The following is a 21864-nucleotide window of genomic DNA, read 5'->3' as shown; positions in this document are numbered from 1 at the left end:
GGCGCTGCCTCAGCCTTGGGGCCTGTCTGGTTGCAGAGCCTAATTAAAAAGCCTAGCACATTCACACAGCACCATAAAACCGCTGGGAGAGATGAAAGGGAGGGCCCCTCCACAAGGTGTACTGTAACCTCAACACAACAGCTGTCAGAGAGAGAGATGGGAAAAAATGGAAAAGGAGGGGTGGACAATGGATGGAGAGGAAGGGGTGCTGGAAATAGCATGTATGTGAATGTGTGTGTGTGTGTGTGTATAGAGCCTGACCGATACTGGATTTTTTTAGGCCTATTATTAAATAAATCTGAAAACATTATATCTACATATTTCTACATATTTAAAGAATCGTGTCCAAGACATGTACTGAGCGGGATGTTTTTAACATTTGAAAAATAAACTTGTCAGTGCTCTCTGCTGGACAAACTATTTAATAGAGATACTGTTTCTAAATTGTCTAAAACGTATCTTCTGTGTTTCTTTATTGTAGTGTCTTGTTGCTCATTGGCCAAAATATGCACCAATATCATAATACACCAACGGTCTGTGTGTTTGTACTGTATTTCTGTAGTTCTACTTAGTTGTTTAAAATGTTTCACTGATTAATTCTTTAGGTTATGGTCAGAGGTTAGGGAACAAATTAAGTCAGTAAAGGTCTTTTCAAGTGTAATAAAAGCATGTACACATTATTGTAGAAATACAGCTTTTGCACTCTCCATGATTGTATGTTTTTTTTTTTCTTGGCGATGGTCCTGTGCTGGTGTTGTGAGTGTTCAAATTTGTTGAAATTTGACCTCGAGCCGCACTGACTTGGCTGAAGGCTACTGCTTGTGCTGCAATTAAAGATGTGGGAATATGGCTTAATACGAATATCAGTGTGTGTGTGTGTGTGTGTGTGTGTGTGTGTGTGTGTGCGTGCGTGCGTGCGTGCGTGCCCATCTCTCAGAGCGGCTGTTAGGATTCCAGAGGCTTACAAACTGCATTCCTGACAGGTAGAGTGGGAGGGGTGGAGAAGAGGAGACAGGTTGGCTGGGAGAGCAAATGAAGGAATGTAGTCTCTCTCTTTCTTCCTCCTCCTCCTCCTCCTCCTCCTCCTCCTCCTCCTCCTCTCATTCCTCCTTTCTCCATCACCTTTACTCTCTCACTCCACAGTTGTTCTGAAAGGCTGTGAGACCTGCAGACAGATAGCAGTGCACGCTCACACAAACACAAACAAACAGTGCCAAGCCAATTTCAAGCCTCGATTGAACCTGTTTTCCAGCCGGCGGGGTGACAGCAGAGGTCATTTTACTCCATCTCACAGTTTCAGCATTCGATCAGCTGAGCGATTCCTGTTTATGTTCTCTCTCTCTTGTCCTCGCCTAGTTTTAGTCCATGTTCCCATTACTTTGTAACTACAGTCTTTGCCCCATCCACTAGCTCTTGAGTATTTGATATTACCGAGTTGTATTTAAAATGTCATTTTATTTTGATAATCTGCCTTACTAAATTATGCCTCTTAATGCAATTTCAAGCTATCTTTCTGAAATATGTCCTTGATGTATTTGGCCAAACACTTCAAGTAATACATCACATTAGAGATGCATCTACCGACTATTCAAAATGTAAACTACTGTTTTACTGTAGTCTGCCCATAATCTACCTATCTTAAATAAGGTGATTTAGGTAAATAATCTGCAGCAACAAGTCTTAAAACTAATCTTGAAATTAAGCTTAATCCTTGTGGCGCCGCACATGAAGCAACTGCTTGTCATTATCTTTCCTGTGCTGAGAAGCTGCGGAGCTTCCAGCACGTTTGAACTGGAAAACCATCACTGAAACACTGGATACTGATAGTCAACATAACAGTGCAATGCCAATTTACTGACATAACTTGCATGCAACCATTCATTTAACTGCTTTAAGTTAAGTATTTAATGCTTTAGGTATTGATGCTAAAATACATGCCAGCCTGTGTCTTCTGACCTTGGCATTGATATCCATGCTAATAAAATCCCACTGAAACTATACAACCTATAAGTAACTTTTCAGCACTACAAATTACTCACACTTTTGCATTGGCTGTCACAGAGGCTGCGAGTCTCACAGAAAACCTCTCATCACTTGGACTGTCAGAGAGATCCAAACTCGTCTCTGCAGCAGTCATATAATTTCACTGGTTCCATCCTGGCTGCATCTGCATCACAAACATCCCACTAGCTTGATAGCTTCACACCAGATTTAATAACCACACACTGAGAGGACTGAGATGCTGTCTGATGCTGTTTGTTACACAAACGGTGCTGAAAAAGAAAACCACAACAAAATCCTTAACTGAAGATCTAATTTTCAGTACACAGACACTCGTCTGAAATATTATCAACACTCATTAACAATCACCTGGACTGACAGTGATGTAATTAACTTCTTAAGAGAGCAAAAGTGGAATTATCATGCTCCATCCAATCACTCAGTAGGTGCTGGTTTTGGGGTCAAGAGAGCAAGACGGTTCAAGTTATGCACAATCATAAACCCACTCCCAGCTGTCGCGACGTCTTCACACTCTGGCCGACTCTAAATGTTTTCACTAACCACAATATTTGCACCGCTGAGTGTAAAAACATCAGCAGACTTCTGTGTGACGGCCTTTTTGAACTGTGAGGGCAAACGTGTGTGTGAATGCAAAGACAATTCACTGCGAATGTGTGTGTGTGTGTGTGTGTGTGTGTGTGTGTGTGTGTGTGTGTATGTGTGTTACAACAGTCTGGTTGAAGGCAAACCTCAAGGGGATTTTAGGTAAGCAAAGGCGGCTTGCTTAAGGTGCATGTGAAGCATGTGTGCTGTGTCTATATTTGCACACACACGCACTCAGGTATTCCGCCTGCCCACACACAAATATGGGTTATGTGGGATAAGAGACAGACACACATTCCTGCGGTGCCCCTCAAAGGAAAGGGAATTCCCAAATCCTGAAAAATAACACACTCTTCTGATGAAAATCCACAGAAATGTTTTAATATGTGTCACAGGACCCTTTGCATAAGACTTATGGACTAGCTGCATGCAAACACGAGTGCTTTACTGCCTGTCACAGCCAATATGAAAACTGTAACTGGATCTTGCAAAAAGCTGAGGGTATTATGCAATATACATTATGTATTTTGCTCCTATTGAACAGATCTGTCTTTGATTTTTGGCTGTGTTTTCCGTTTGACGCCCTGCTCATGTTGATCCCTCTGTCCTTCAACATTAGCGTCACCTCCACTATTAGGCAGGACATTTTTTTTTCAAAATGCCTCCTGGCCCTTTTCCCCTCACTCTCCCCTGCTGACTCTTCTAGCCATTTTTCTTCCTCCTGTGTCTGCAGTCTGCATCACCTGTACTGCTACTTCTTGCTATCCCATTCCACCTCAGACAGACGTCATTCTTAACCTCCTACCTTCTTTTTTTCTCCCATTTTATTCTTAATTTTTACAAATTCTTCCTCATTTCTACTTCACTCATTTACGTGGATTTAACAATGAAATATCTCATATTATAATCCTGTTTTCATCACAAAATTTCTTCTCTTGTTCAGTATCTTAAATGTACCTGAGCGTGCTCCTCTGTGTGTCACCACCACCACAAAGTGTCTTTGAATGTGTATTAGCTAACTTTTCTATTCTCCAACACTCACTTTGACAGAAACAGTGACAGTTTGCTTTTTACTGCCACTGCAATGCTGTCAAGTGGAATTCATCACATTGGTTTGAAAGGAGAACAAATGCCCTGAGTGGACGAGGTCATTCAAAAACTAGCGAGAGGAGGAGCGGCCACCTTTACAGTGTGTCTGAGTTAGATTCACTAACTCACACTAACTCACTGAGGTGCACAATGTTTAAGATCTGACGATTTAACTATTACAGGCCTAAAACAGTCTCACAGCGAAAGATTTATGAATGAGCTCTGTGTGCAAAAACAATATCAAGTAACTATTAGCAAATAAAATGAATGGGGTTGTAGTTCAAATTTGATCCTAGAAGACAAACTAATTGTTTAAAATGAAAGCCTATTCACACCATATGTACACCTCATCAGTGTTAGTGATTATTCTTTGTCCTGAAATGTCAGTGGCCAATTTGCTACTTTTACTGTGAAGGCAGCCCTGTTAGGCCTCTCAGGCAAACCTTCAGCTGATGTTGTAGACATCCAGCCTACTTCCATCTATAAATCTACAGCGTTTTATTAGTAGATCTTACTGGGGGCAGCTAGTGATGGGAATTATGGCTCTTTGAAGGGAGCCGGATCTTATGGCTCTTCATTTAGTACCACTTCTGCTGGTCATAGCCTAAGTTACATTCTTATTTGTTGCAAGAAATACATATGAGAGGTTCTTCATCTGCAATACAATTAAATATTCTGTCATATTGATGGTTAAAAAGTGGGATTTGTCAAGAATAAATACCCTAGTTGTATAACAAAAATAACACCCTACTAATGAAATAGTATGGTTAATAAATAATTACACAACTCTATACAGACACATACAGTACATTTCAATTTAATATCTATGATATAATATGAAACAAAAATAATTTCTGCTCTCTTCAGAAGTGAAGTTCAGAAGAAATCGGCTCTCAGATGGGAGCCAACTCCCATCGTTCACTTAAAGGAGCCGGCTCATACAGCCGACTCGTTCGCGACCAACACAGTACTAGGGGCAGCACACAGCCTGGGAGGAAACTGCCTGACAGGCTAAATTCAGGTTAAAAAAAATCAGGGTTCCAAAACCATTTGTGGAGCAATAAGTGCAACTTGTCAAAGACCCTAATTGTGTCACTGTTGAATAATTTCACTACACACCCACACAGTATCCCAGTGACAGAACTTACCCAACTTATTCCCACACACACAGAGACACACAAGTAGTAAGAGAAAGACTGATTTTACAAAAACTTTTTCACCTACAGTACTCAGCTTTACCCCCATTTCATTCTCTCTTTCCCTCTCAACTCTCTCTCTCACACACACACACACACACACACACACACATTTTCTGTCTCTCTGCAACCTCTCGGAGTCCACAATCAACCCCCCACACATCCTCTCTCTCTCATACCTTGGTGCTCCAGAGTTTGACGGTCCAGTCGAAGGAGGATGTGATGAAGAGGTGGGAAAAGTCGACGGTGCCCACTGCGCTGTGGCAGCTGATGCCCGTCACCGGCCCCTGGTGGCCCTCGAACATCTCACAGATGCCCGCCTTACTGAGGAGGGAGGACACAGGTGTGACATACATTACTACATTATTCAGCTCTGCAGTGTTTTAGTGGTCTTAACTTGTTTAAATATAAAGCAATGAAGTGGTCGGCGCCTTCCTGAGGATGTTCACGCTCAAAATAAATTTACATCCCAGACAGGGAGCTTTGATTAAAAGTGAAACAATTAACTCCTTAAATTGAGAGAAAATAATCAATTACATTTTTCTAAAACAATTCTAATTCTACTTGTAATTCTAAGCAGTTTTAGTTGTTTCATTCATTTTCAAGGCAAAAACACTTGAATACAACAAATTTAGTTTAATAAAATGTGAACCTCAGTGTTCGCTGACTATCTAAATGTAAATTTTTTTGCAGAATTATTTTACTATGATGTTGTAATTCTAGATTATCTAAGCAAAAAATTGGAACTGCATCAAGACTTAAAGCACAAGTCAAAACATACATAAGTGATCCAGCAAAGATTTTTCTGTGATGTTTTGTTCACGTGTGTGTGTGTCCACGAACCTGCCATGTCTGGATGCAGTGTACACAGTGCCCTCCTCACTCCCCACTACATAGTTGTTAACGTCTCCTGTGGGGAAAGCCATGCCTGTCACCGCCACGGGTTTGGATTTATTGTACACCAGTTCCATGGTCTCCTACATGCACACACAGAAGGAAGCATTAATGAGAGCCTATAAACACACATTCAAAAACATGTCAATACACATCCATCAACAGTTATTGAAACTAAAACTCTGCATTTTAACAAATCATTTTATCTAATATTGAGTAATAGAATGTTCGCTACGGCCCACCAAATTCCATTGAGAAAAAGAGTAATTTTACCTCGCAGATCATCGTAAAACACACTTCATTCAAACTGGACAGAAACAAAATAAAACTCACCAAAACTGTCTTTGTTTTTCCACTGTTCCAACAATCACCAACTCTGGGTTGGTCGAAACAAAGCCTTAATTCACCGAAATATTCTGGCCCTATGCCTCAGCCGGCAGCCGCAAATCGGGCTGAAATCCTTGGGGACAAATGCACCGTCAAAGTATTTCCACTAAAAGTGCTTGTTTTTTCCACTGACAGACTCAGATGTTATTTTAAGTGTCTGACAACATTATGGAAAGGGTCCCTATATAGATTGACCCTTTTGTTAAACAGTAAAATCCTTTTTGTTTAACCAGAAACAGCCGTTATAGCGCTCTTGCTCGCCACCAGACTCCATTGAAAAAAAACCCAATAATTTTATCTTGCAGATCATCATTAAACGCACTTCATTCAAACTGGACAGAAACAAAATAAAACTCACTAAAACTGTCTTTGTTAGTCTTTCCACAGTTACAACAATCACCAACTCTGGTTTGGTCGAAATAAATCTTTAATGTACCGCATTAGATGAGAAAGGAACCAGCCGTTATATCGCTCTCCTCAAAGCCAACAGTTTCACAAGGAGGGACTCGCATACATGCCGGACCGACTACCAAAACAAAGAACAGAGAAGCTCGGATGACAACACACACAGAGGGGTGTGATGTCATTCTCTGCTCAAAACGCCATTACTCCACTAGATCTATATATAGCAAATAGTCGTTTGCCGCTATATTAATATTCAGAATCTGGTATTCAGATGAGTGTGTTGTGTACCTGTGGCTGGGAGAGCATGTCCAGACTCCAGGAGCACATCCTGCCATCTGTAGACACAGTGATCAGGTTGTTGGCGTTCTGGGTGCCAACCACGTTCACGCAGTACACTGGGTGCTACACACACACACACACACACACACACACACACACACACAAAGACACACAGGCACACAAATGGATGAGATGGGTGGAGATACACACTTGCACAATGCAACAGATAATGCCACATGTTTTCAATATCATATTGTGATCACAATCATAAATTGTTAGTCTAATTGATTAGAGGCATAAAAGTTTCTCTGCGCATTTGGTATTTTGTATAATAAATATGTGGATAATTCCTAACTGTAGTATACATAAAATATTTCAATAATTTGACATGCTAATATTAATAAAATTAGATTTTAAACATGACCCTGAAATGATAATGTAATTTTTCCCTTAAACACATGACATCATTGGATACTTAGTTGACCAACGGATGCAGCAGGCTCACAGACAGCTCACATGCCAGCGTGCAGTTGTTCCTTACGTTTGGGACATGCGCTGCTGTGCAAATCCACAGCAGTGTGTGAAACCATTATGTCGTTACTGGGCAGTAATTGATTTGTGTACTGGGCAGCACAAAGAATCCATTCAGCAATCAGCACCATGCTAGCTGACTGGACTCACTGAGTGGAGAGGATGAGAGCGCCGGCCTCATTGGGGTTTAAAACTACAGCATGGATGGCATGTAGCAGTGTGTGTGTCTACATGTCTGTAGCTGTGGTTATAAACGGCCCCGGGTCTTAAGATATTGCTAATGTATATTGGTCAGTAATTTGTTGAGGGTCAGTGAGTTCACTGGAGCGTCTAAACTGAGCTGTCCTTTCAGTTATGTCTAGAGTGTAAGTGTGTGTGTGTGCGCACGCATGTGTATGTGTTTCTATTGTGAAAATAATCTTTCTCAAAGCTGCAGGGTCATGCCATTATCATGTGACAAATGTAATGTTGAGTGAAAACAGTATGATATGATATGATTTAATATCTATACATCAGGATGATTACATGACAAATTTTAAAATCTTTTACTGGAATGTTCCTACTGATCATTTTATATGTGTTTTGTGTAGAGAGCTTTTTCATTTAGGCCAGAGCTTATTTCACCAGGGCTGCATCTAACTATTATTTTCATTTTTGATTAAACTTGTAATTATTTTTTTCATAAATTAATTAATCGTTCAGTCTATAAAATGTCAGAAAATACTGAAAGATGTCCACCACAATTTCACAGAGCCTATGGTGACGTCTTAAAACAGCTTATTTTGTACGAGCAACAGTCCAAAATCAACACAATCATAAGATATTCAACTTCTAACCATATAAAACAGGGTAAATCTTCACATTTCAGGAGCTGGAACTAGCAAATAATTTGCATTTTTGCTTGATAAATGATTTACTGATTATCAAAACGGTGATTAACTTTCTCTTGATCAACTAATCATTAAATAATTTCATTGTAAAAAAAAAATTAAAAGGACCAGTGTATAGGATTTAGGGGCATCCAACCGAATGCCCCTCACCTCACCCTCCCCTTCCAAGCGTGTAGGAGAACCTATGGTGGCCGCGAAAAACGTAAAAGGCCCTCTGTAGGGCCAAGTATTTCTGACTCTGATAGAGCCAGTGTTTGGTTTGTCTGTTCTGGGCTACTGTAGAAACATGGCGGTGCAACATGGCGGCCTCCATGGAAGGGGACCCTTTTTTTTTTGGTATGTTTTGTATTTCTGTGAATGTGTCAAAACTAAAAATATAATAAAATAGTGTACTGCAACTGTGTGCAGTGCAACAATGAGTGTTTTGAGTCACAGTTGTATTGGACTTTAACTGTATGGCATATTAATAATGGTGCCAGCCTTACAGTGTGTGCAGCAGCAGACAGAGGAGTCCTCTGGACGGGGGTCCGACGGTGACTGCGGTTGTCCCACAGGACGATCTGTCCCGAGTAAGTCCCCCCCACCACCAGGTTGGGATGAAACCTGGCAAAGCCAACAGATACTACAGGAGACTGAGGAAAGAGAAAGAGAGAGGATGAGATAGCAGAATCACTGCGTATTATTCTGGTGTGAAGATATTTTATGGGAACATTTCTGAAAAAGACATATTATCATGAAACGACGAACATGGTGAGAATAGAAAAGGTTTGGTCAGATGAAATGTGGAGATACAACAGCAGACAGTGAGAAAAGAGCAAACACAAAGAAAGATATGAAGCGAAAACGGTAACGCTAGATGGAGCATGAGTGAGAACGAGTGATCAAGGCAGCGTGATGGGTGGCAGACGTGGGGAGATAGACGGAGAGGGAGATGATGAGTTTGGCCACAGTGAGGGTCCGCTGAGGAGAGGAGAGAGGGGTGATGCTGGGGCGGAGACCAGACAAAGAGGGGAATTGTAGTCCTCTTTCCCCCAGCCGTTTCACATTACAGCATCAAAACCCCGGCAGCCACTGGAGCGCTCACTGTAGCCTCCATCATGACAAGCGCACCCTTGAACTCCCTCCCTCCCCAATGCCGTGTTTATTGAGTTTTGGTTCCTCTTCAGTGCTTGTCTCATATGGGCTTCTGCGTGCAGCAGCTAGCCTTCCCTGACCTAGAGCAACTGAAGCATCTGTGCTGTGGAGTTATGAGAAAATGTTTCAGCATCATAGTGCTACAGGAGGGTAAGTGGTGTTACACATTGACAAATTCATCCCTCCATCCATCCATCTAGGAAAGCAGCATAATCATGTTGAGAGGAACGATAATTTACAGGCAAGATAGGGCCAAGACAGCATTAAACAAGAAGCTCACAGACACACGTCACAATTAAAATCAGTGAAACTATAAAAACATGCAGGGTGTATTTCGCAAAAGCATTGTTGCAATATGGTCGTAGATTTTGTTGGAAGAACCGTCGTTGACAGTTTTAATGTTGCTGAAAACAGTATGTCAGACGTTTTGTTGTTGGAACAACAGCTCTGAGACGGTGTTTGGAAGCAAAGCTTCATTTATTATCAGTATCCTCCCAAATGAATCACTGTATTAACAACGCAATGTTTGTAAGATTTATGTGAATACATTTACAGTATAGTATGCATTCCAAATGTTGTTAATGGTTGGTGGCCTAAAACCTGATGATACTACTGCTATGAATTGGTGGTTTAATGGACAGTAAGACTACAATTAATTTGATTTTAAGAATTCAAATAATAGGAAATTCCAAATTCATATTTGATGAACTATAATGACTACTATAACTGTCCTTCTAAGAAGCAATTATGGCTTACATGAATCCCATAAGTGTTAAAAACACAAAGACATTGTCCATTTTATATAGAATATTGGTGGACACACATTAACGTATATTAATAAACTTCTGAGGCTGCAGGATTCCACTAGTGTAACTGTGGCTAGACATTGTTAATTTTAAAACATCAGTTTTTACATCACATTAGATGCTTTTGGCACAAGGCACTAATGTGCCAATATGCAATGTGGTCATGGCAGTTTTGGGGAGCACCTGTTACTAGATAGGTAGGAAATTTAACAATAGGAGCTCATGTTTAGGAAAAGCACCCCAGGTTGCTAATAAGCCAAAACAGACAATAGCTACAAACAGTAACAGCCTTTTAATTGGTGATATTAATGTTCAACAACAGTGAGATTGAGATAATGCTCAAAAAATGGGTGACATTAGCTTAAACTGAGACTATGTAACTTTAGCTAAACGGCAGCCTCTGTGGCCACAAGTGGCAATTATGGTATAATGGCAAATGCTAAATCATAACATAAAAGCAGAACAAGGAGAGAACAGTCATAAACTCTGTAAGATTATTGTCATTTCTTATTTAAAAAGTTACATAGTCTTGCTTTAATACCATAACAGTCAAACCACAGTCAACTGACTGCCTTTCTTTCACCAGTTTCTGATAAATCTAAAGTTATTTCATGTGATTGAAGAGATATTACTGAATAACAGAGCAATTATGTTTATTACGCTAAACATAAATGTACAAATCAATTCATTGGGACCATCCATCCATCCATCCATTTTCTACCGCTTGGTCCCGTTAGGGGTCGCGGGTGACTGGAGCCTATCCCAGTGACTTTGGGCCTTAGGCAGGGTACACCCTGGACAGTGGCCAACTCGTCGCAGGGCTAACACAGACACAGACAAGGACAGACAACCATTCACTCTCACATTCATTCAATACGGGCAATTTAGAGTCATCAATTAACCTACACATGCATGTCTTTGGACGGTGGGAGGAAGCCGGAGAACCCGGAGAGAACCCACGGTAACACGGGGAGGACATGCAGACTCCACCCAGAGAGATTGCGTGATGTTGGTCTGGTCCGGGAAGGAGCTTTAGCCGCTCTGCCACCGTGCACCCCTCATTGGGACCACTGAAACTTAATTGTGTAGCATCAAACAAAGACTGTTCACTCACAGTCACATTTATTCTTGCATACAGTAGATGAATAAGAAGATCCTACTGAACTGAGACAACCTACAAGTATTAAAGAGTATAACATTTGTCTTGTTTTTCATTGTTCTCCCTCGTGCTCCCCCTCTCTCTCCGTCCCCGCCACCACACCATGTGTGAAGCAGCCAACTCCAAACCCCAGTTCATTTTGAAAGGAGACTGGAAAACAAACCAGAGGGAAAGAAAACACTGCACACTCTTTCTCTCTCTTTTTTGTTCCTTCTGAGGAATCACAGCCTCCAGACGAATGGTTCGGGAGTCGCTTCAGATGTCAAGACTCAAAATAAACTGAACTTTGGTAGTAAAAATAAGGTCGCTCTGCAGCCGGCAAGGAGGCACTCCCCGAAAAGTTTATCTACACAGTCAGATAAAAAGGGATAAGGGATTTAGGTTTATTAGCACATTAAGATTATTTACATTAAAATATGTGTATGTTACTTGCATTAAAAGAATGTCCAAACCATATATGTTGTTGTTTAACAAGATATGTGTACAGAGACAAAAAGTCCAAAAAGTATTGAAAGAAGGTAAAACAGTAAAACTGCTTCAGGCCAAATACTCATACTCAAACACACATGGATGAGTCTGTCTTCAACTCACTTTTAATATCCTAGAGTTTGGGAAGACCTTTACACTCTGTGGTTGTCTGACAGGCTGCTGTCTGAGGTCTGTTCCCCCTCCATCAGACTCCATCAGTGGGCTAATAAACCCAAGTCCCACCCTCCCTGTCACACAAACACACACATCCACTAAATAGGTATACACGCACACACAAGCACATGGTTCCACCACCACAATCATTTATCAGACACTCTAAATGATGTTAAGCCTCTGGAAGAAACAGAAAAGCAGAGTGAAGGAAACATAAACTATATCTAATTGCTAAATATTTATTGATTCTTACTACTTCTTCTATAAAAGAATAGTCTGACATTTTGGGAAATAAGCTTATTTGCTTTCTCGGCGCGAGTTAGATGAGAAGATCAATACCACTCTCACAGGTGTCCATTAAATAAAAGGCTACTGGCAACAGCTTAGCTTATCATAAAGACTGGAAACAGGGGGAAACAGCTAACCTGCTCTTATCTGAAGGTAACAAAATATGCCCACCACAACCTCTAAAAATGTTACATCTTGTTTGTTAAAAGAAAGTGTAAAAATTACAGCTTTAAAGCAAGGCTAGCTGTTTCCCCCTGTTTCCAGTCTTTATGCTAAGCTAAGATAATTGGCTGCTGGCTGTGGCTACACCTTATCCTACAGATACGAGAGTGGTATCGATCTTCTTAAATCAACATATTTCCCAAAATTTCAAACTATTTCTTTAACTCCTTTAATAATTCCCACCCTCTCTGTTGAAGCTTATCTTTATGCCTCAAGAGATAGAAACTGTAAGACCGCTATAAAAGTGTATTTTATCATTTGAATTTTAAATATCTTTGTTGTACTCCAGATTGTTCCAATTTGACATAGATGGTATACTACTTGAAATATATTAATACTGTTATCTTTAAACTCACTATAGAAACCTTCATCTCTTTGATCTTCTTTTACTACTAACACCATCAAAAATTTAAAATAAACATGCAATCCACAAACATATACAGACACAAATAGAAAACATCCCTGTTCTCTACTCTCTTGTCGTTCTTCCACCAGTTATCACCCTAAGTAAACATCTCTACCCCACATGAGTAATGACAAAGAGAAGCCAAATCAAATCAAGAGCCCCCTCTATTTGCTCCATATGTTAGTTTAACTCCTAAGCCCTATCAGTGTCCCCATCTTAAGAGGAAAAATCCTGACTAAACTCTGAATCCCCTCTTTGAGAAACCACAGGTTATGCCATCATTCCCCTCATGTACTGTCAGGCTTAGTGAAAGAGCTACTGAAAATTAGCCTGACTTTGTCCCGATAGCACACTTTGAGGCGCCTGCCAGCAGCAACTTGGACTTAACATAAAAGCCACTCTTCCTAAATGCTTCTAATCAAATGTCACATAAGCACATATGTTTTGGGACTTATATGCCTTTTAAATGTACTGTATGTCATTTGGTGCTGAAATAAGATCAATTTGTCCCACGCTATAAGGAAGTTTGATTTAAGCTCAAGGGGAATTGCTTGACACTCTAAAGCAAATTCTCCATTTGGATGTCATGTAGGAAATTAATGACTTCAGTTTAGAGCTGAATTATGGAGAGCTTGGTTATGTTTCGGCTGGATTTCTGTAGTCTTTCTGTTTGCTTTTTATTCATTCATGAGCCTTTGCCATCAATGACTCAAATAGAGGGAATTTATTTCACAGTGTGTAAACATGACTGTAGGAAATATTTTATGTGTAAAGCTAATATTCTGAATTAAAGGAAAGGTTTGACATTTTGAGAAATAAGCGTATTCACTTTCTAGAGTTAAATGACAAGATCAATATCACTCTCATGTCTGCACGGTAAATATGAAGCTACTGCCAGCAGCCAGCTAACTCAGCTCAGGACAAGGACTGGAAACGGGAAAACCGCTAGCCTATTTCTTGGCCAGGAGCAAATGCCAGGCAACCAGCCGAGAGACTCCAGGAAGTATCTGGTCCTGGCCAAGAAATAGTCAGGTACATAACCCACCATAAAAAGACGAACTGTAGTTTTTACACCTCTTTTTACGTATTAAACAAACGAGATACAACGTGTTAATAAGTGAACTTTAGAGGTGCTGTTACCCTTGGACAGAGGCAGGCTAGCTCTTTTCCCATGTTTCCAATCCTTGTGCTAAGCTAAGTTAGCCTGTTGCTGGCTGCAGTTTTATACTTAGCGTACAGACTTGAGAGTGGTATCAATCTTCTCACCACTCTCAGTAAGGAAGCGAATAAGCATATTTCCCCAAAGTGTCGAACTTTTCCTTTAAATCAAATGCAGCCACACTCCTCCCATCCCCTGCAGATGCTCTTCATTTCAGATTGATAAGTCTGGACATACCAGTCATACGAGCGCCACATCTGTCTAAATAACACCTCAACAACTCTCGTGTCGACAATACTCCCGCTATGATTGCATCTCCATATCAGGGCTGACTGGATACCGACCCTGACATTTCATTTCCAAACGCAGAGTTGCTCTGTGGATGGTTCTCATCTCGCATGCAGCACGGGTCAGACATCTGCCAAGTCATCTCCTGCCAGCCCAAACGGAGAGGATGTGGGGAGTGACAGCTCCCGGAAGAAAAAGCAGCGGAGAGAGTCACTTCGGTATATTGGGCCTGAGATAAATTGTGGAAATTTTACAGGGAGACACTCTCGCAGTCAGAACATTGGGTTTCATTTCTTTCCTCGGGCAAGGTCTGTTGTGTGTTTGTGTGTGTGTGTGTGCATGAGGGAGAAACTCATACACACAAAAGTATCATCTACCATATCTCACACAGGCTCACAAGGCTAAGTGCTTTTGGCAACCCTCATTATATTAATGGAAGTGTTCTGTAGAGGATAATACACACATGGTAGGCCGTGATGAAAGATGGCACCCAGCAAGGGATTAGGGTGGTTCGAAGGAATGACAGAGAGAGAAAGAAAGCTAGAGAGAGGCGAACACTCCCTCCTTTGTTGCCTCCTCCTCTCTTTCGTTCTTTCCTCGGGCAACAAACTGTTGCTTAATTCAGCTTGGGAAGGCAGAAATGGAGCAAGAGTGCTATGGTGAGATGAAAAAGGGAGGCGGGGGGCTGATAGGGCATGCCAGACAGTATATCCTCCGAAGTAGATCCACGCTCCATCCCTCCTCTTCTCCCGCTGCCCCCTCTTGCTCACCGCACTCATCTGTTTTCCACTCTGCCTTATCAGGACCAGATGGATCCGACTGTCTTCCCTTGCATCCCCGCTACTCAACCCCCCCCCCCAACCACCTTTCTCCTCCCTTTCTCCCCCTGGCTTTGCTCGTTTATGACACCCCACGGATTTTGTCACTCTGTGGTTTCTGGCAAGGAGAGAGAAATACCAAGCCGAGTCTCAATTTCACCAGGCAAAGAATGAGGGCTTGACAGAGCGAAAGCATGAGGAGGAGGCTCTGGGAACACAAACAGGCCTTTCTCTGCCTCCTAGAGCTCTTTCTCTTTATTTTCCATATCTTGTTTGTTTGCTTGGCTCACATTTTCACTTTTTCTAGTTTGTGGCTTTAATGTTGGATTCATGTTGCAAATATAATGCTTGTTCAACTCAGTCATACAGTACTTTATTCTATTCTATACTGATAGTGAAACTAAGGAGATAGACGCTATAGGTTCCTCCTCAGGTCTGTTTTCCAAACAGATTTATATCAGTCGCATTTTACAGGATAATATTGCCTTATTCACCAAACTTGAGTGGTAACTGAATAGTTTTAGAGAATGTAAACAACATAAAATAGCATAAAATGTAGCTATCTAAGGACTCAAATTCTTAATTCCAATTGAACACTTACTGTAGTTGTATGGCTGGGTATTGTTCATCATTTTTCGATAATGCTGCCAAAACAAGACTGGAGTTTTGGTTACTGATACCAAAAGAATACTTCTTTTGATACCTTGGTTTGGAGAGTATTTTTTTAAAGGAATAATTTCACATTTTGGGAAATATGCTTATTTGCATTCCTGCCGAGAGTTGTAGATACTCCACAACTTGTGGTGGTTGTCTGGCAACCTCACGGTGACGACCCCAGAAGACACCTGGAAGAAATAGTCCAGCACATACATTAACCCCCGTAAAACTACAACTTGTTGTTCTTAGACTTCAGTTTTTGATTTTGGCTAGCTATTTCCCCGTTTCCAGACCTTATGCTAAGCTAAGCTAACCGGCTGCTGGGTGTGGCCTTATACTTAACAGACATATATGAGAGCGGTATCGATCTTCTCATCTAACTCTTGGCAAGAAAGAGAACTAGCATATTTCCCAAAACATTCTCTTCCTTCAGCTCTTTTTGTCATTTACGAAATATGCCAAACTGCAGAATGAAAGACAGTCTAAAGTAAAACTAAAAAAAGTTCCCTGATTTAGATCAGAAGCCAAAGAATTTGACCAAGAATTCAATGCCATATTTTGATACTCAACAGTTTTCCATACTCATGGACAACTTTTGGTTGGTACTCAAAAAGTATTGGGTTTGATACCCAGACTGAGTTTTTCTGAGTTCTTCTCACACAATGAGTAACAGACACTTGGAATATTGACTGCCTTTCTTCATTTAATACCAATAAAAAATACTTCCGATCAGCACAGTCAAAGTTGTATAAAATAATCTAATTTACAGCAAAATCCAACACTGAATTATTTTTGCTAGTAGAAGCTACATCTTATTTAGTGTGCCACAAATCAAATACAGTCGCACAGGCTTAACCCATGTGTTCAATGAGCACTTAGAGGATTTCTCTGCTAAGCTTTCTGAACACAATGCAGCTTCATCCTCCAATGTAATTTCACATGGGTTCCAATTTAGACAAGGCCTGGGAATAATGCTGTTGCACTGTTCTCTCTTTCTAACTCTCTCTACCTTCGCCCTCCCTACCACTCTCCTCTCCTCCTGCTCTGCTTCTCTTACTCAACCTCTCTGGAAGTGCCAAAGGCCTGGGGACTGACGCAAGGCAGCAAGATATTAATAAAAATATGACTGAGTCCAATGGGATATGACAGTAGCGGCGGGGGTTGTTACAGGGAGGCGTGTGGTTTGGGGGGTTCAGCAGAGGTTTTAAGTCAAACGACCCTTTAATGTGGTGTGACTTTGCCCACTTGAGAGGCTGGTGTGAAGTTACAAGATTGGACCCAACTGGGATGGGGCGATGATGGGTCCAACTGCTGGGACGGCAGTGATGAGGGGAGGCACGCTCAACTGGTACCAGAATCCACAGCAGTGGCAGCTCCTTTCCTAAAGTACAAACCCAACCCACACACTGATGGATCACACACTTCCACCACTATATTACGAATCAATGGCTCCTAAAGTGAGGTCATGAAACTGTCAGGGGTCCTTATGGGGATTGTAAAAGGCCCCTTACTATACTGATATATTGTTTAATTTCTGTCTAGAATGAAGCAGAGTTAGAGAATGAATTCCATTTGTATGATGCAGTTCATGATAATCAAAGGAAAATGGACATAAATAACCAAATCTATAAAGATGTGTTAAAATTGGAAAATTGGATGTATGTATGAAAGCTGTTTTGACCAGATTTTTAATGCATCTACTGAAGCTAAACAACATGTATTACTATAAATGGGATTGACAAATTTGCAGTCAAATTATTCTGAAATTTGACTTTCAATTGCTTTTAATATTTTAGTTTTCATCCCGAGAGCCAAAAAAGCTCATCAACATCACAAGCAACTGACCAAGCAACCAATGTCAACACGCTTGAAGGCCATGATATCCCTGTGAGTGGTTGTAATAAAGAAGTGTAAGACAAATAAATAAGGAGGGGGAGATACAGCAAACCAGGAAGAAGAGAACATTGGAACACTGAATGCATCACTGTCAGATTTCTATGACATTTGTTTAGACCATAAGGGAACAACATTTGTCAAACCAGGACCTATCTGTCTAACTATTGCATTAGAATGCAATATTGCAACACTGCTGCATATTGCCAAAAATGTTAGTGCACAATCCTCAGATTGTGCTTGCCTAAAGTCTGACACACTGAGACTCCTCCCAAAATCAAACCAACACCAGCTTTTAAATGTTCCACCCCACCAGCAGTAAAAAATTTCTAATTGCTCATTAAGAAATCATTGTGTATAGTGTCCAATCCAAATAAACAAGATCTTTATAACAGTGGATAATCTGGAAACAACTGAGATTTTCTCTTGTTCAGGCAAAAACATTTAAACCCTGAATATCAGAATCAGAATGAGAAATACTTTATTGATCCCCGAGGGGAAACTCTTTTGTTACAGCAGCTCACTATCACGTCAGTGCGCACAGGGAATATGAGGTTAAATGGTAAAAAGGACGTTTTTTGCATTGCTAAGCCCATTCACCAAACTGCACACAGCCAGACAAGAAATATAAAAGCTTGACCTCACCAAAACCCCATCTGAAACATGAAGCCTTCTATAAGCCATTGCCTTATACAACAAAGCCCCTGCTGAACCAGACCTCAACCACAAACCCAAACCCTCCAATACCGACCCAGCACTGTCATTCTTTTGTATCCTCCACGCACACACACACACACACACACACACACACACACACACACACACACACGCCACAGTCTTTACACATGTGTACAATACTCACATAAACATGTGCATACACATAGTATTCAGCCTATCTACCTATCCATCCACCAGGGAAGTCTGGAAAAACAAAAATGGCTGAAATGCAGTTAAACCGTCTGCTGGTGTCCGCCAACAGTAGCAGTGAGTGCCAACCCATGTATATGTGTGTGTGCGCGTGACACATGTGCACAGTTAACAGCGAGCGTGTACGATTACAGATGCAAGGAGAAAGCATGTGAGCAGCCTGCCTCTCTGTTCCTCTAGCTAAGGATGGGAGGTGGAAGGTGAAAAGAAAAATAGGAGAAAGTAGAGACAGAGAGGGGAAGAGGCACCCAGCCCTGTGGTTTTGAGGGGTTAAACGGCAGAACATGCTCGCACATTAAGAGCCATCTGATCCGTGGCTAACTAAAGAGTCGCGACTATTTGCAAAAGGCCCCTCAGAAAGAAAGAGTAAGAAAAAATGTCTCTCCTCCTCTTGTCTCTCGTCTAACCACTCCTGTGCTCCTTTCATCCAAATCCAACAGTGACAGGGGAAGTCATGGCTGATTCCAAATTAAGTCCTTTTTTTTTTCTATTTTATTCCATCTCCATTTTATCCTCTACTGTTTATATGGGCACTCCATTTCCAAGTCCCCGCACATTTGCTCCCCACTCTCTTTCTTTCTATGTTTTTCTGTCATTCACTTTTCTTTCTCCCCTCGTGAAAAGACCATGGCACATGCCCAGGCTACACTAACTCACTGACCACCATGGAAGGGGGGTAGGTTAGGAAAGTGGGGAACTTGGGAGTTTCTGTTCTCTCTCAGTTTTTCATCTGTCTTTTCTCCATCTGATATCACTTCATCTAATGCACCTCATTCCAGTAAACACTCACTTAAAACAAACCTCTGCATGTGGACAAGTCGACTGTGTTTGTAGAAGTGGTTTGTATGTGTTGGAGAATCAAAAACAATGACAACGCTTTGTTATGTTACAGATAACCATTTCTCTGTTTGTCAAAGCAAACAGGCGGTATTCCGGTGATCTTGAAACTTGAATACGGTTCACCTCTGTTGTACACATTTGCAGCTGACTGCCCCCTTTTGATAAAGTGAGCATTTTATCAGCTGCTTACACAAATATCATTGTTCCCAAACGTCTAATATTCAACACTGACAATTCACAGATCAGCATGCTCAGAAACCACATTGTTAATAAAGTCAGATGTACTGTACATATTTCCTCAGAGAACCACATGGAAAAACTACTGAATCCTACAGCTACAAGATGCATAGCTGTAATCTATCCGTTAGACCACATGGATTTCAGCAGTGGCATAAATTATGGTGCAATGAAAGAATGGAGTGCTTTAAAAATCCATTATGGAGCTAGACTTATATGGCAAGCTTCATATCGAAATATTTGCACGCAGTGTGCGGTCTGCAGGAATATGTGGTTCTGCGTGTGTTTGAGAAAAAGAGAAAATCTATTTTCCCTGTTTCAATGAAGCTTGAATGTGAGAGTATGTGTGTGCATTTCTAACATTATTTCTAAGCAGTGAATGCCTGTGACATTAATACTATTACAGGTGTATTTCAACATTTGCAGTGATGTGTATGAAGAAGACTTGTCAGTTATTGGGAAACAGCACTGCTGACATTAGTCGCAGCATCAATGTGGGTGGGCTAACACACATGTGGCAGCGTTGGATTAGGAAGTGGTAGGCCACATCATATTACTACCAAGACGTCTCTATATGGCCTTGCCTGTCTCGTGGGAACCGTGAAGCCCTCACACCCAATCCTTCCATCCCGTCTACCCTCCCTCCCTCCTTCTACCATTTTCTCAGTGTCATTTGCTGTTTGCATCACACCCATCAATGGGTTTCTTGCATTAAAACTGGCCTCCAGTGGCAGCATTCAGCTATAATCTAATCTAGAGGGTCAAATGAATGCATGTGCTGCTGCCTTTCATTTCCCTTTCCTTCACTCTTTTATTTTTCAGTCACAAAGATGCTGTCATTATAGAGTAGAAAAAAGGAACAGGCTGTAGATTACTGGATGGACAGACAGTTGGGTTGCCAGATAAGGTATGACAAATAAAGGAGAAGAATAATGCTTTTATTTGTGAAAACAAGAAGATGAGAGGAAGATGGAAGACATTTTGTTCTTTTTTCAGCATGTAGCTCTGTGGCAGTTGTTCATTAAGTTCATACATAATAATAAGATCATATTCTATAGTTTTGGAAATATGTGAGGTTTGATATGTATAAGTACCCAGTACCTGACAGTGAAAGATGTACTCTGGTGTGTTCTTCTTAAATTTGATGTTCCATACAAGGGCAACACCATCCGGTTCATGAGGAGCATCTTCGTTATTGTTATAGGAGGCAACTAGCAACTCTGGATACTGAGAAAGAGAGAGAAAGAAATACGAATGTTCCCAAACGCTAATTCAAAATTTGTATTTGAACAATTGCATAATTGGTGCCAAGACTTCAAATTTGGAAAAGCATAGTTTTGTGAAAATGAAAGGAAATCTTCATGAATTCAAAGTGACATACACAAGGCTGCAGGGCTCACCTGAGGGGACCAGTCAAGGCAGGTGATCACGCGATGTTTCGACCAGTGTTCATCGTAGAAGAGTCTACTGAAGGACAGGCTGGAGCCACTACCCAAGTCTCTGAAAAAAGACAGCAGCGATAACGAACCTGAAGACAACAGTTTTGTTACAGTCGCACAACAGGTACATGGCAACGTAAATAGGTACCTGCCAAGAAAAAAATGCCTTCTGTCTGCAGTGGTCATTTATGATCACTGCTAAGTTACCTTCAGTCTGGATGTTCACAAAGTGTAGTAGCCATAGTCAGTATGGTGGAGGTGAAGAAGCTTTTTAACCTTAAAGCATTGCAGCTGACACTAACGCTGATTCAGTCAAAGAGCTGCACTTCACTTTACTGATTGCTCAAAGTGGAATTATATATCATATCATGACATATATCAGAAACACAAATTTACTGAAAATACATAACTATAGTGAGTTTAAGTCAAAAGTAGTCTTTAAGGACCACAGTGCACCTTGGTTACAAAATGTTTTAAAAACAGGTGATGTATTTCTTTCTAACAAATAAGAAAGCATACAGTATTTGCTAACAAAGCTCAGTGATTGAAGTAAAATGTCATCCAATCTACACAAAAGGCCTCTAAGGGTCCTGACACGTCAAGGCAACAGTTGGTCGTCCATGTTGCCTAAAGTTTTTGAGCTGTGTTTGGCACTGTCAGTTCTAGTCAGCCCT

The 21864-nt window shown here is 41.0% G+C and overlaps 1 protein-coding gene across 22 annotated transcripts in view; it reads right to left on the bottom strand.

Annotated features, from left to right (window-relative positions):
- Positions 1-21864, bottom strand: part of LOC122863970 (cytoplasmic dynein 1 intermediate chain 1) — a 54857-nt gene that overhangs the window by 6841 nt on the left and 26152 nt on the right. For all 22 annotated transcript variants that reach the window (XM_044170914.1, XM_044170915.1, XM_044170920.1 and 19 more), the window contains 6 exons: positions 21152-21251; positions 20853-20978; positions 8761-8907; positions 6864-6977; positions 5733-5866; positions 5069-5213 (listed from right to left, as the gene is read on the bottom strand). In XM_044170914.1, the coding sequence (XP_044026849.1) occupies positions 5069-5213; positions 5733-5866; positions 6864-6977; positions 8761-8907; positions 20853-20978; positions 21152-21251 (766 nt within the window). The remainder of the gene's footprint in view (positions 1-5068; positions 5214-5732; positions 5867-6863; positions 6978-8760; positions 8908-20852; positions 20979-21151; positions 21252-21864) is intronic.

Source organism: Siniperca chuatsi, linkage group LG17, assembly GCF_020085105.1.
Source record: "Siniperca chuatsi isolate FFG_IHB_CAS linkage group LG17, ASM2008510v1, whole genome shotgun sequence".
Classification (NCBI taxonomy): domain Eukaryota; kingdom Metazoa; phylum Chordata; class Actinopteri; order Centrarchiformes; family Sinipercidae; genus Siniperca; species Siniperca chuatsi.
This window is presented reverse-complemented; position numbering and strand designations above follow the sequence as displayed.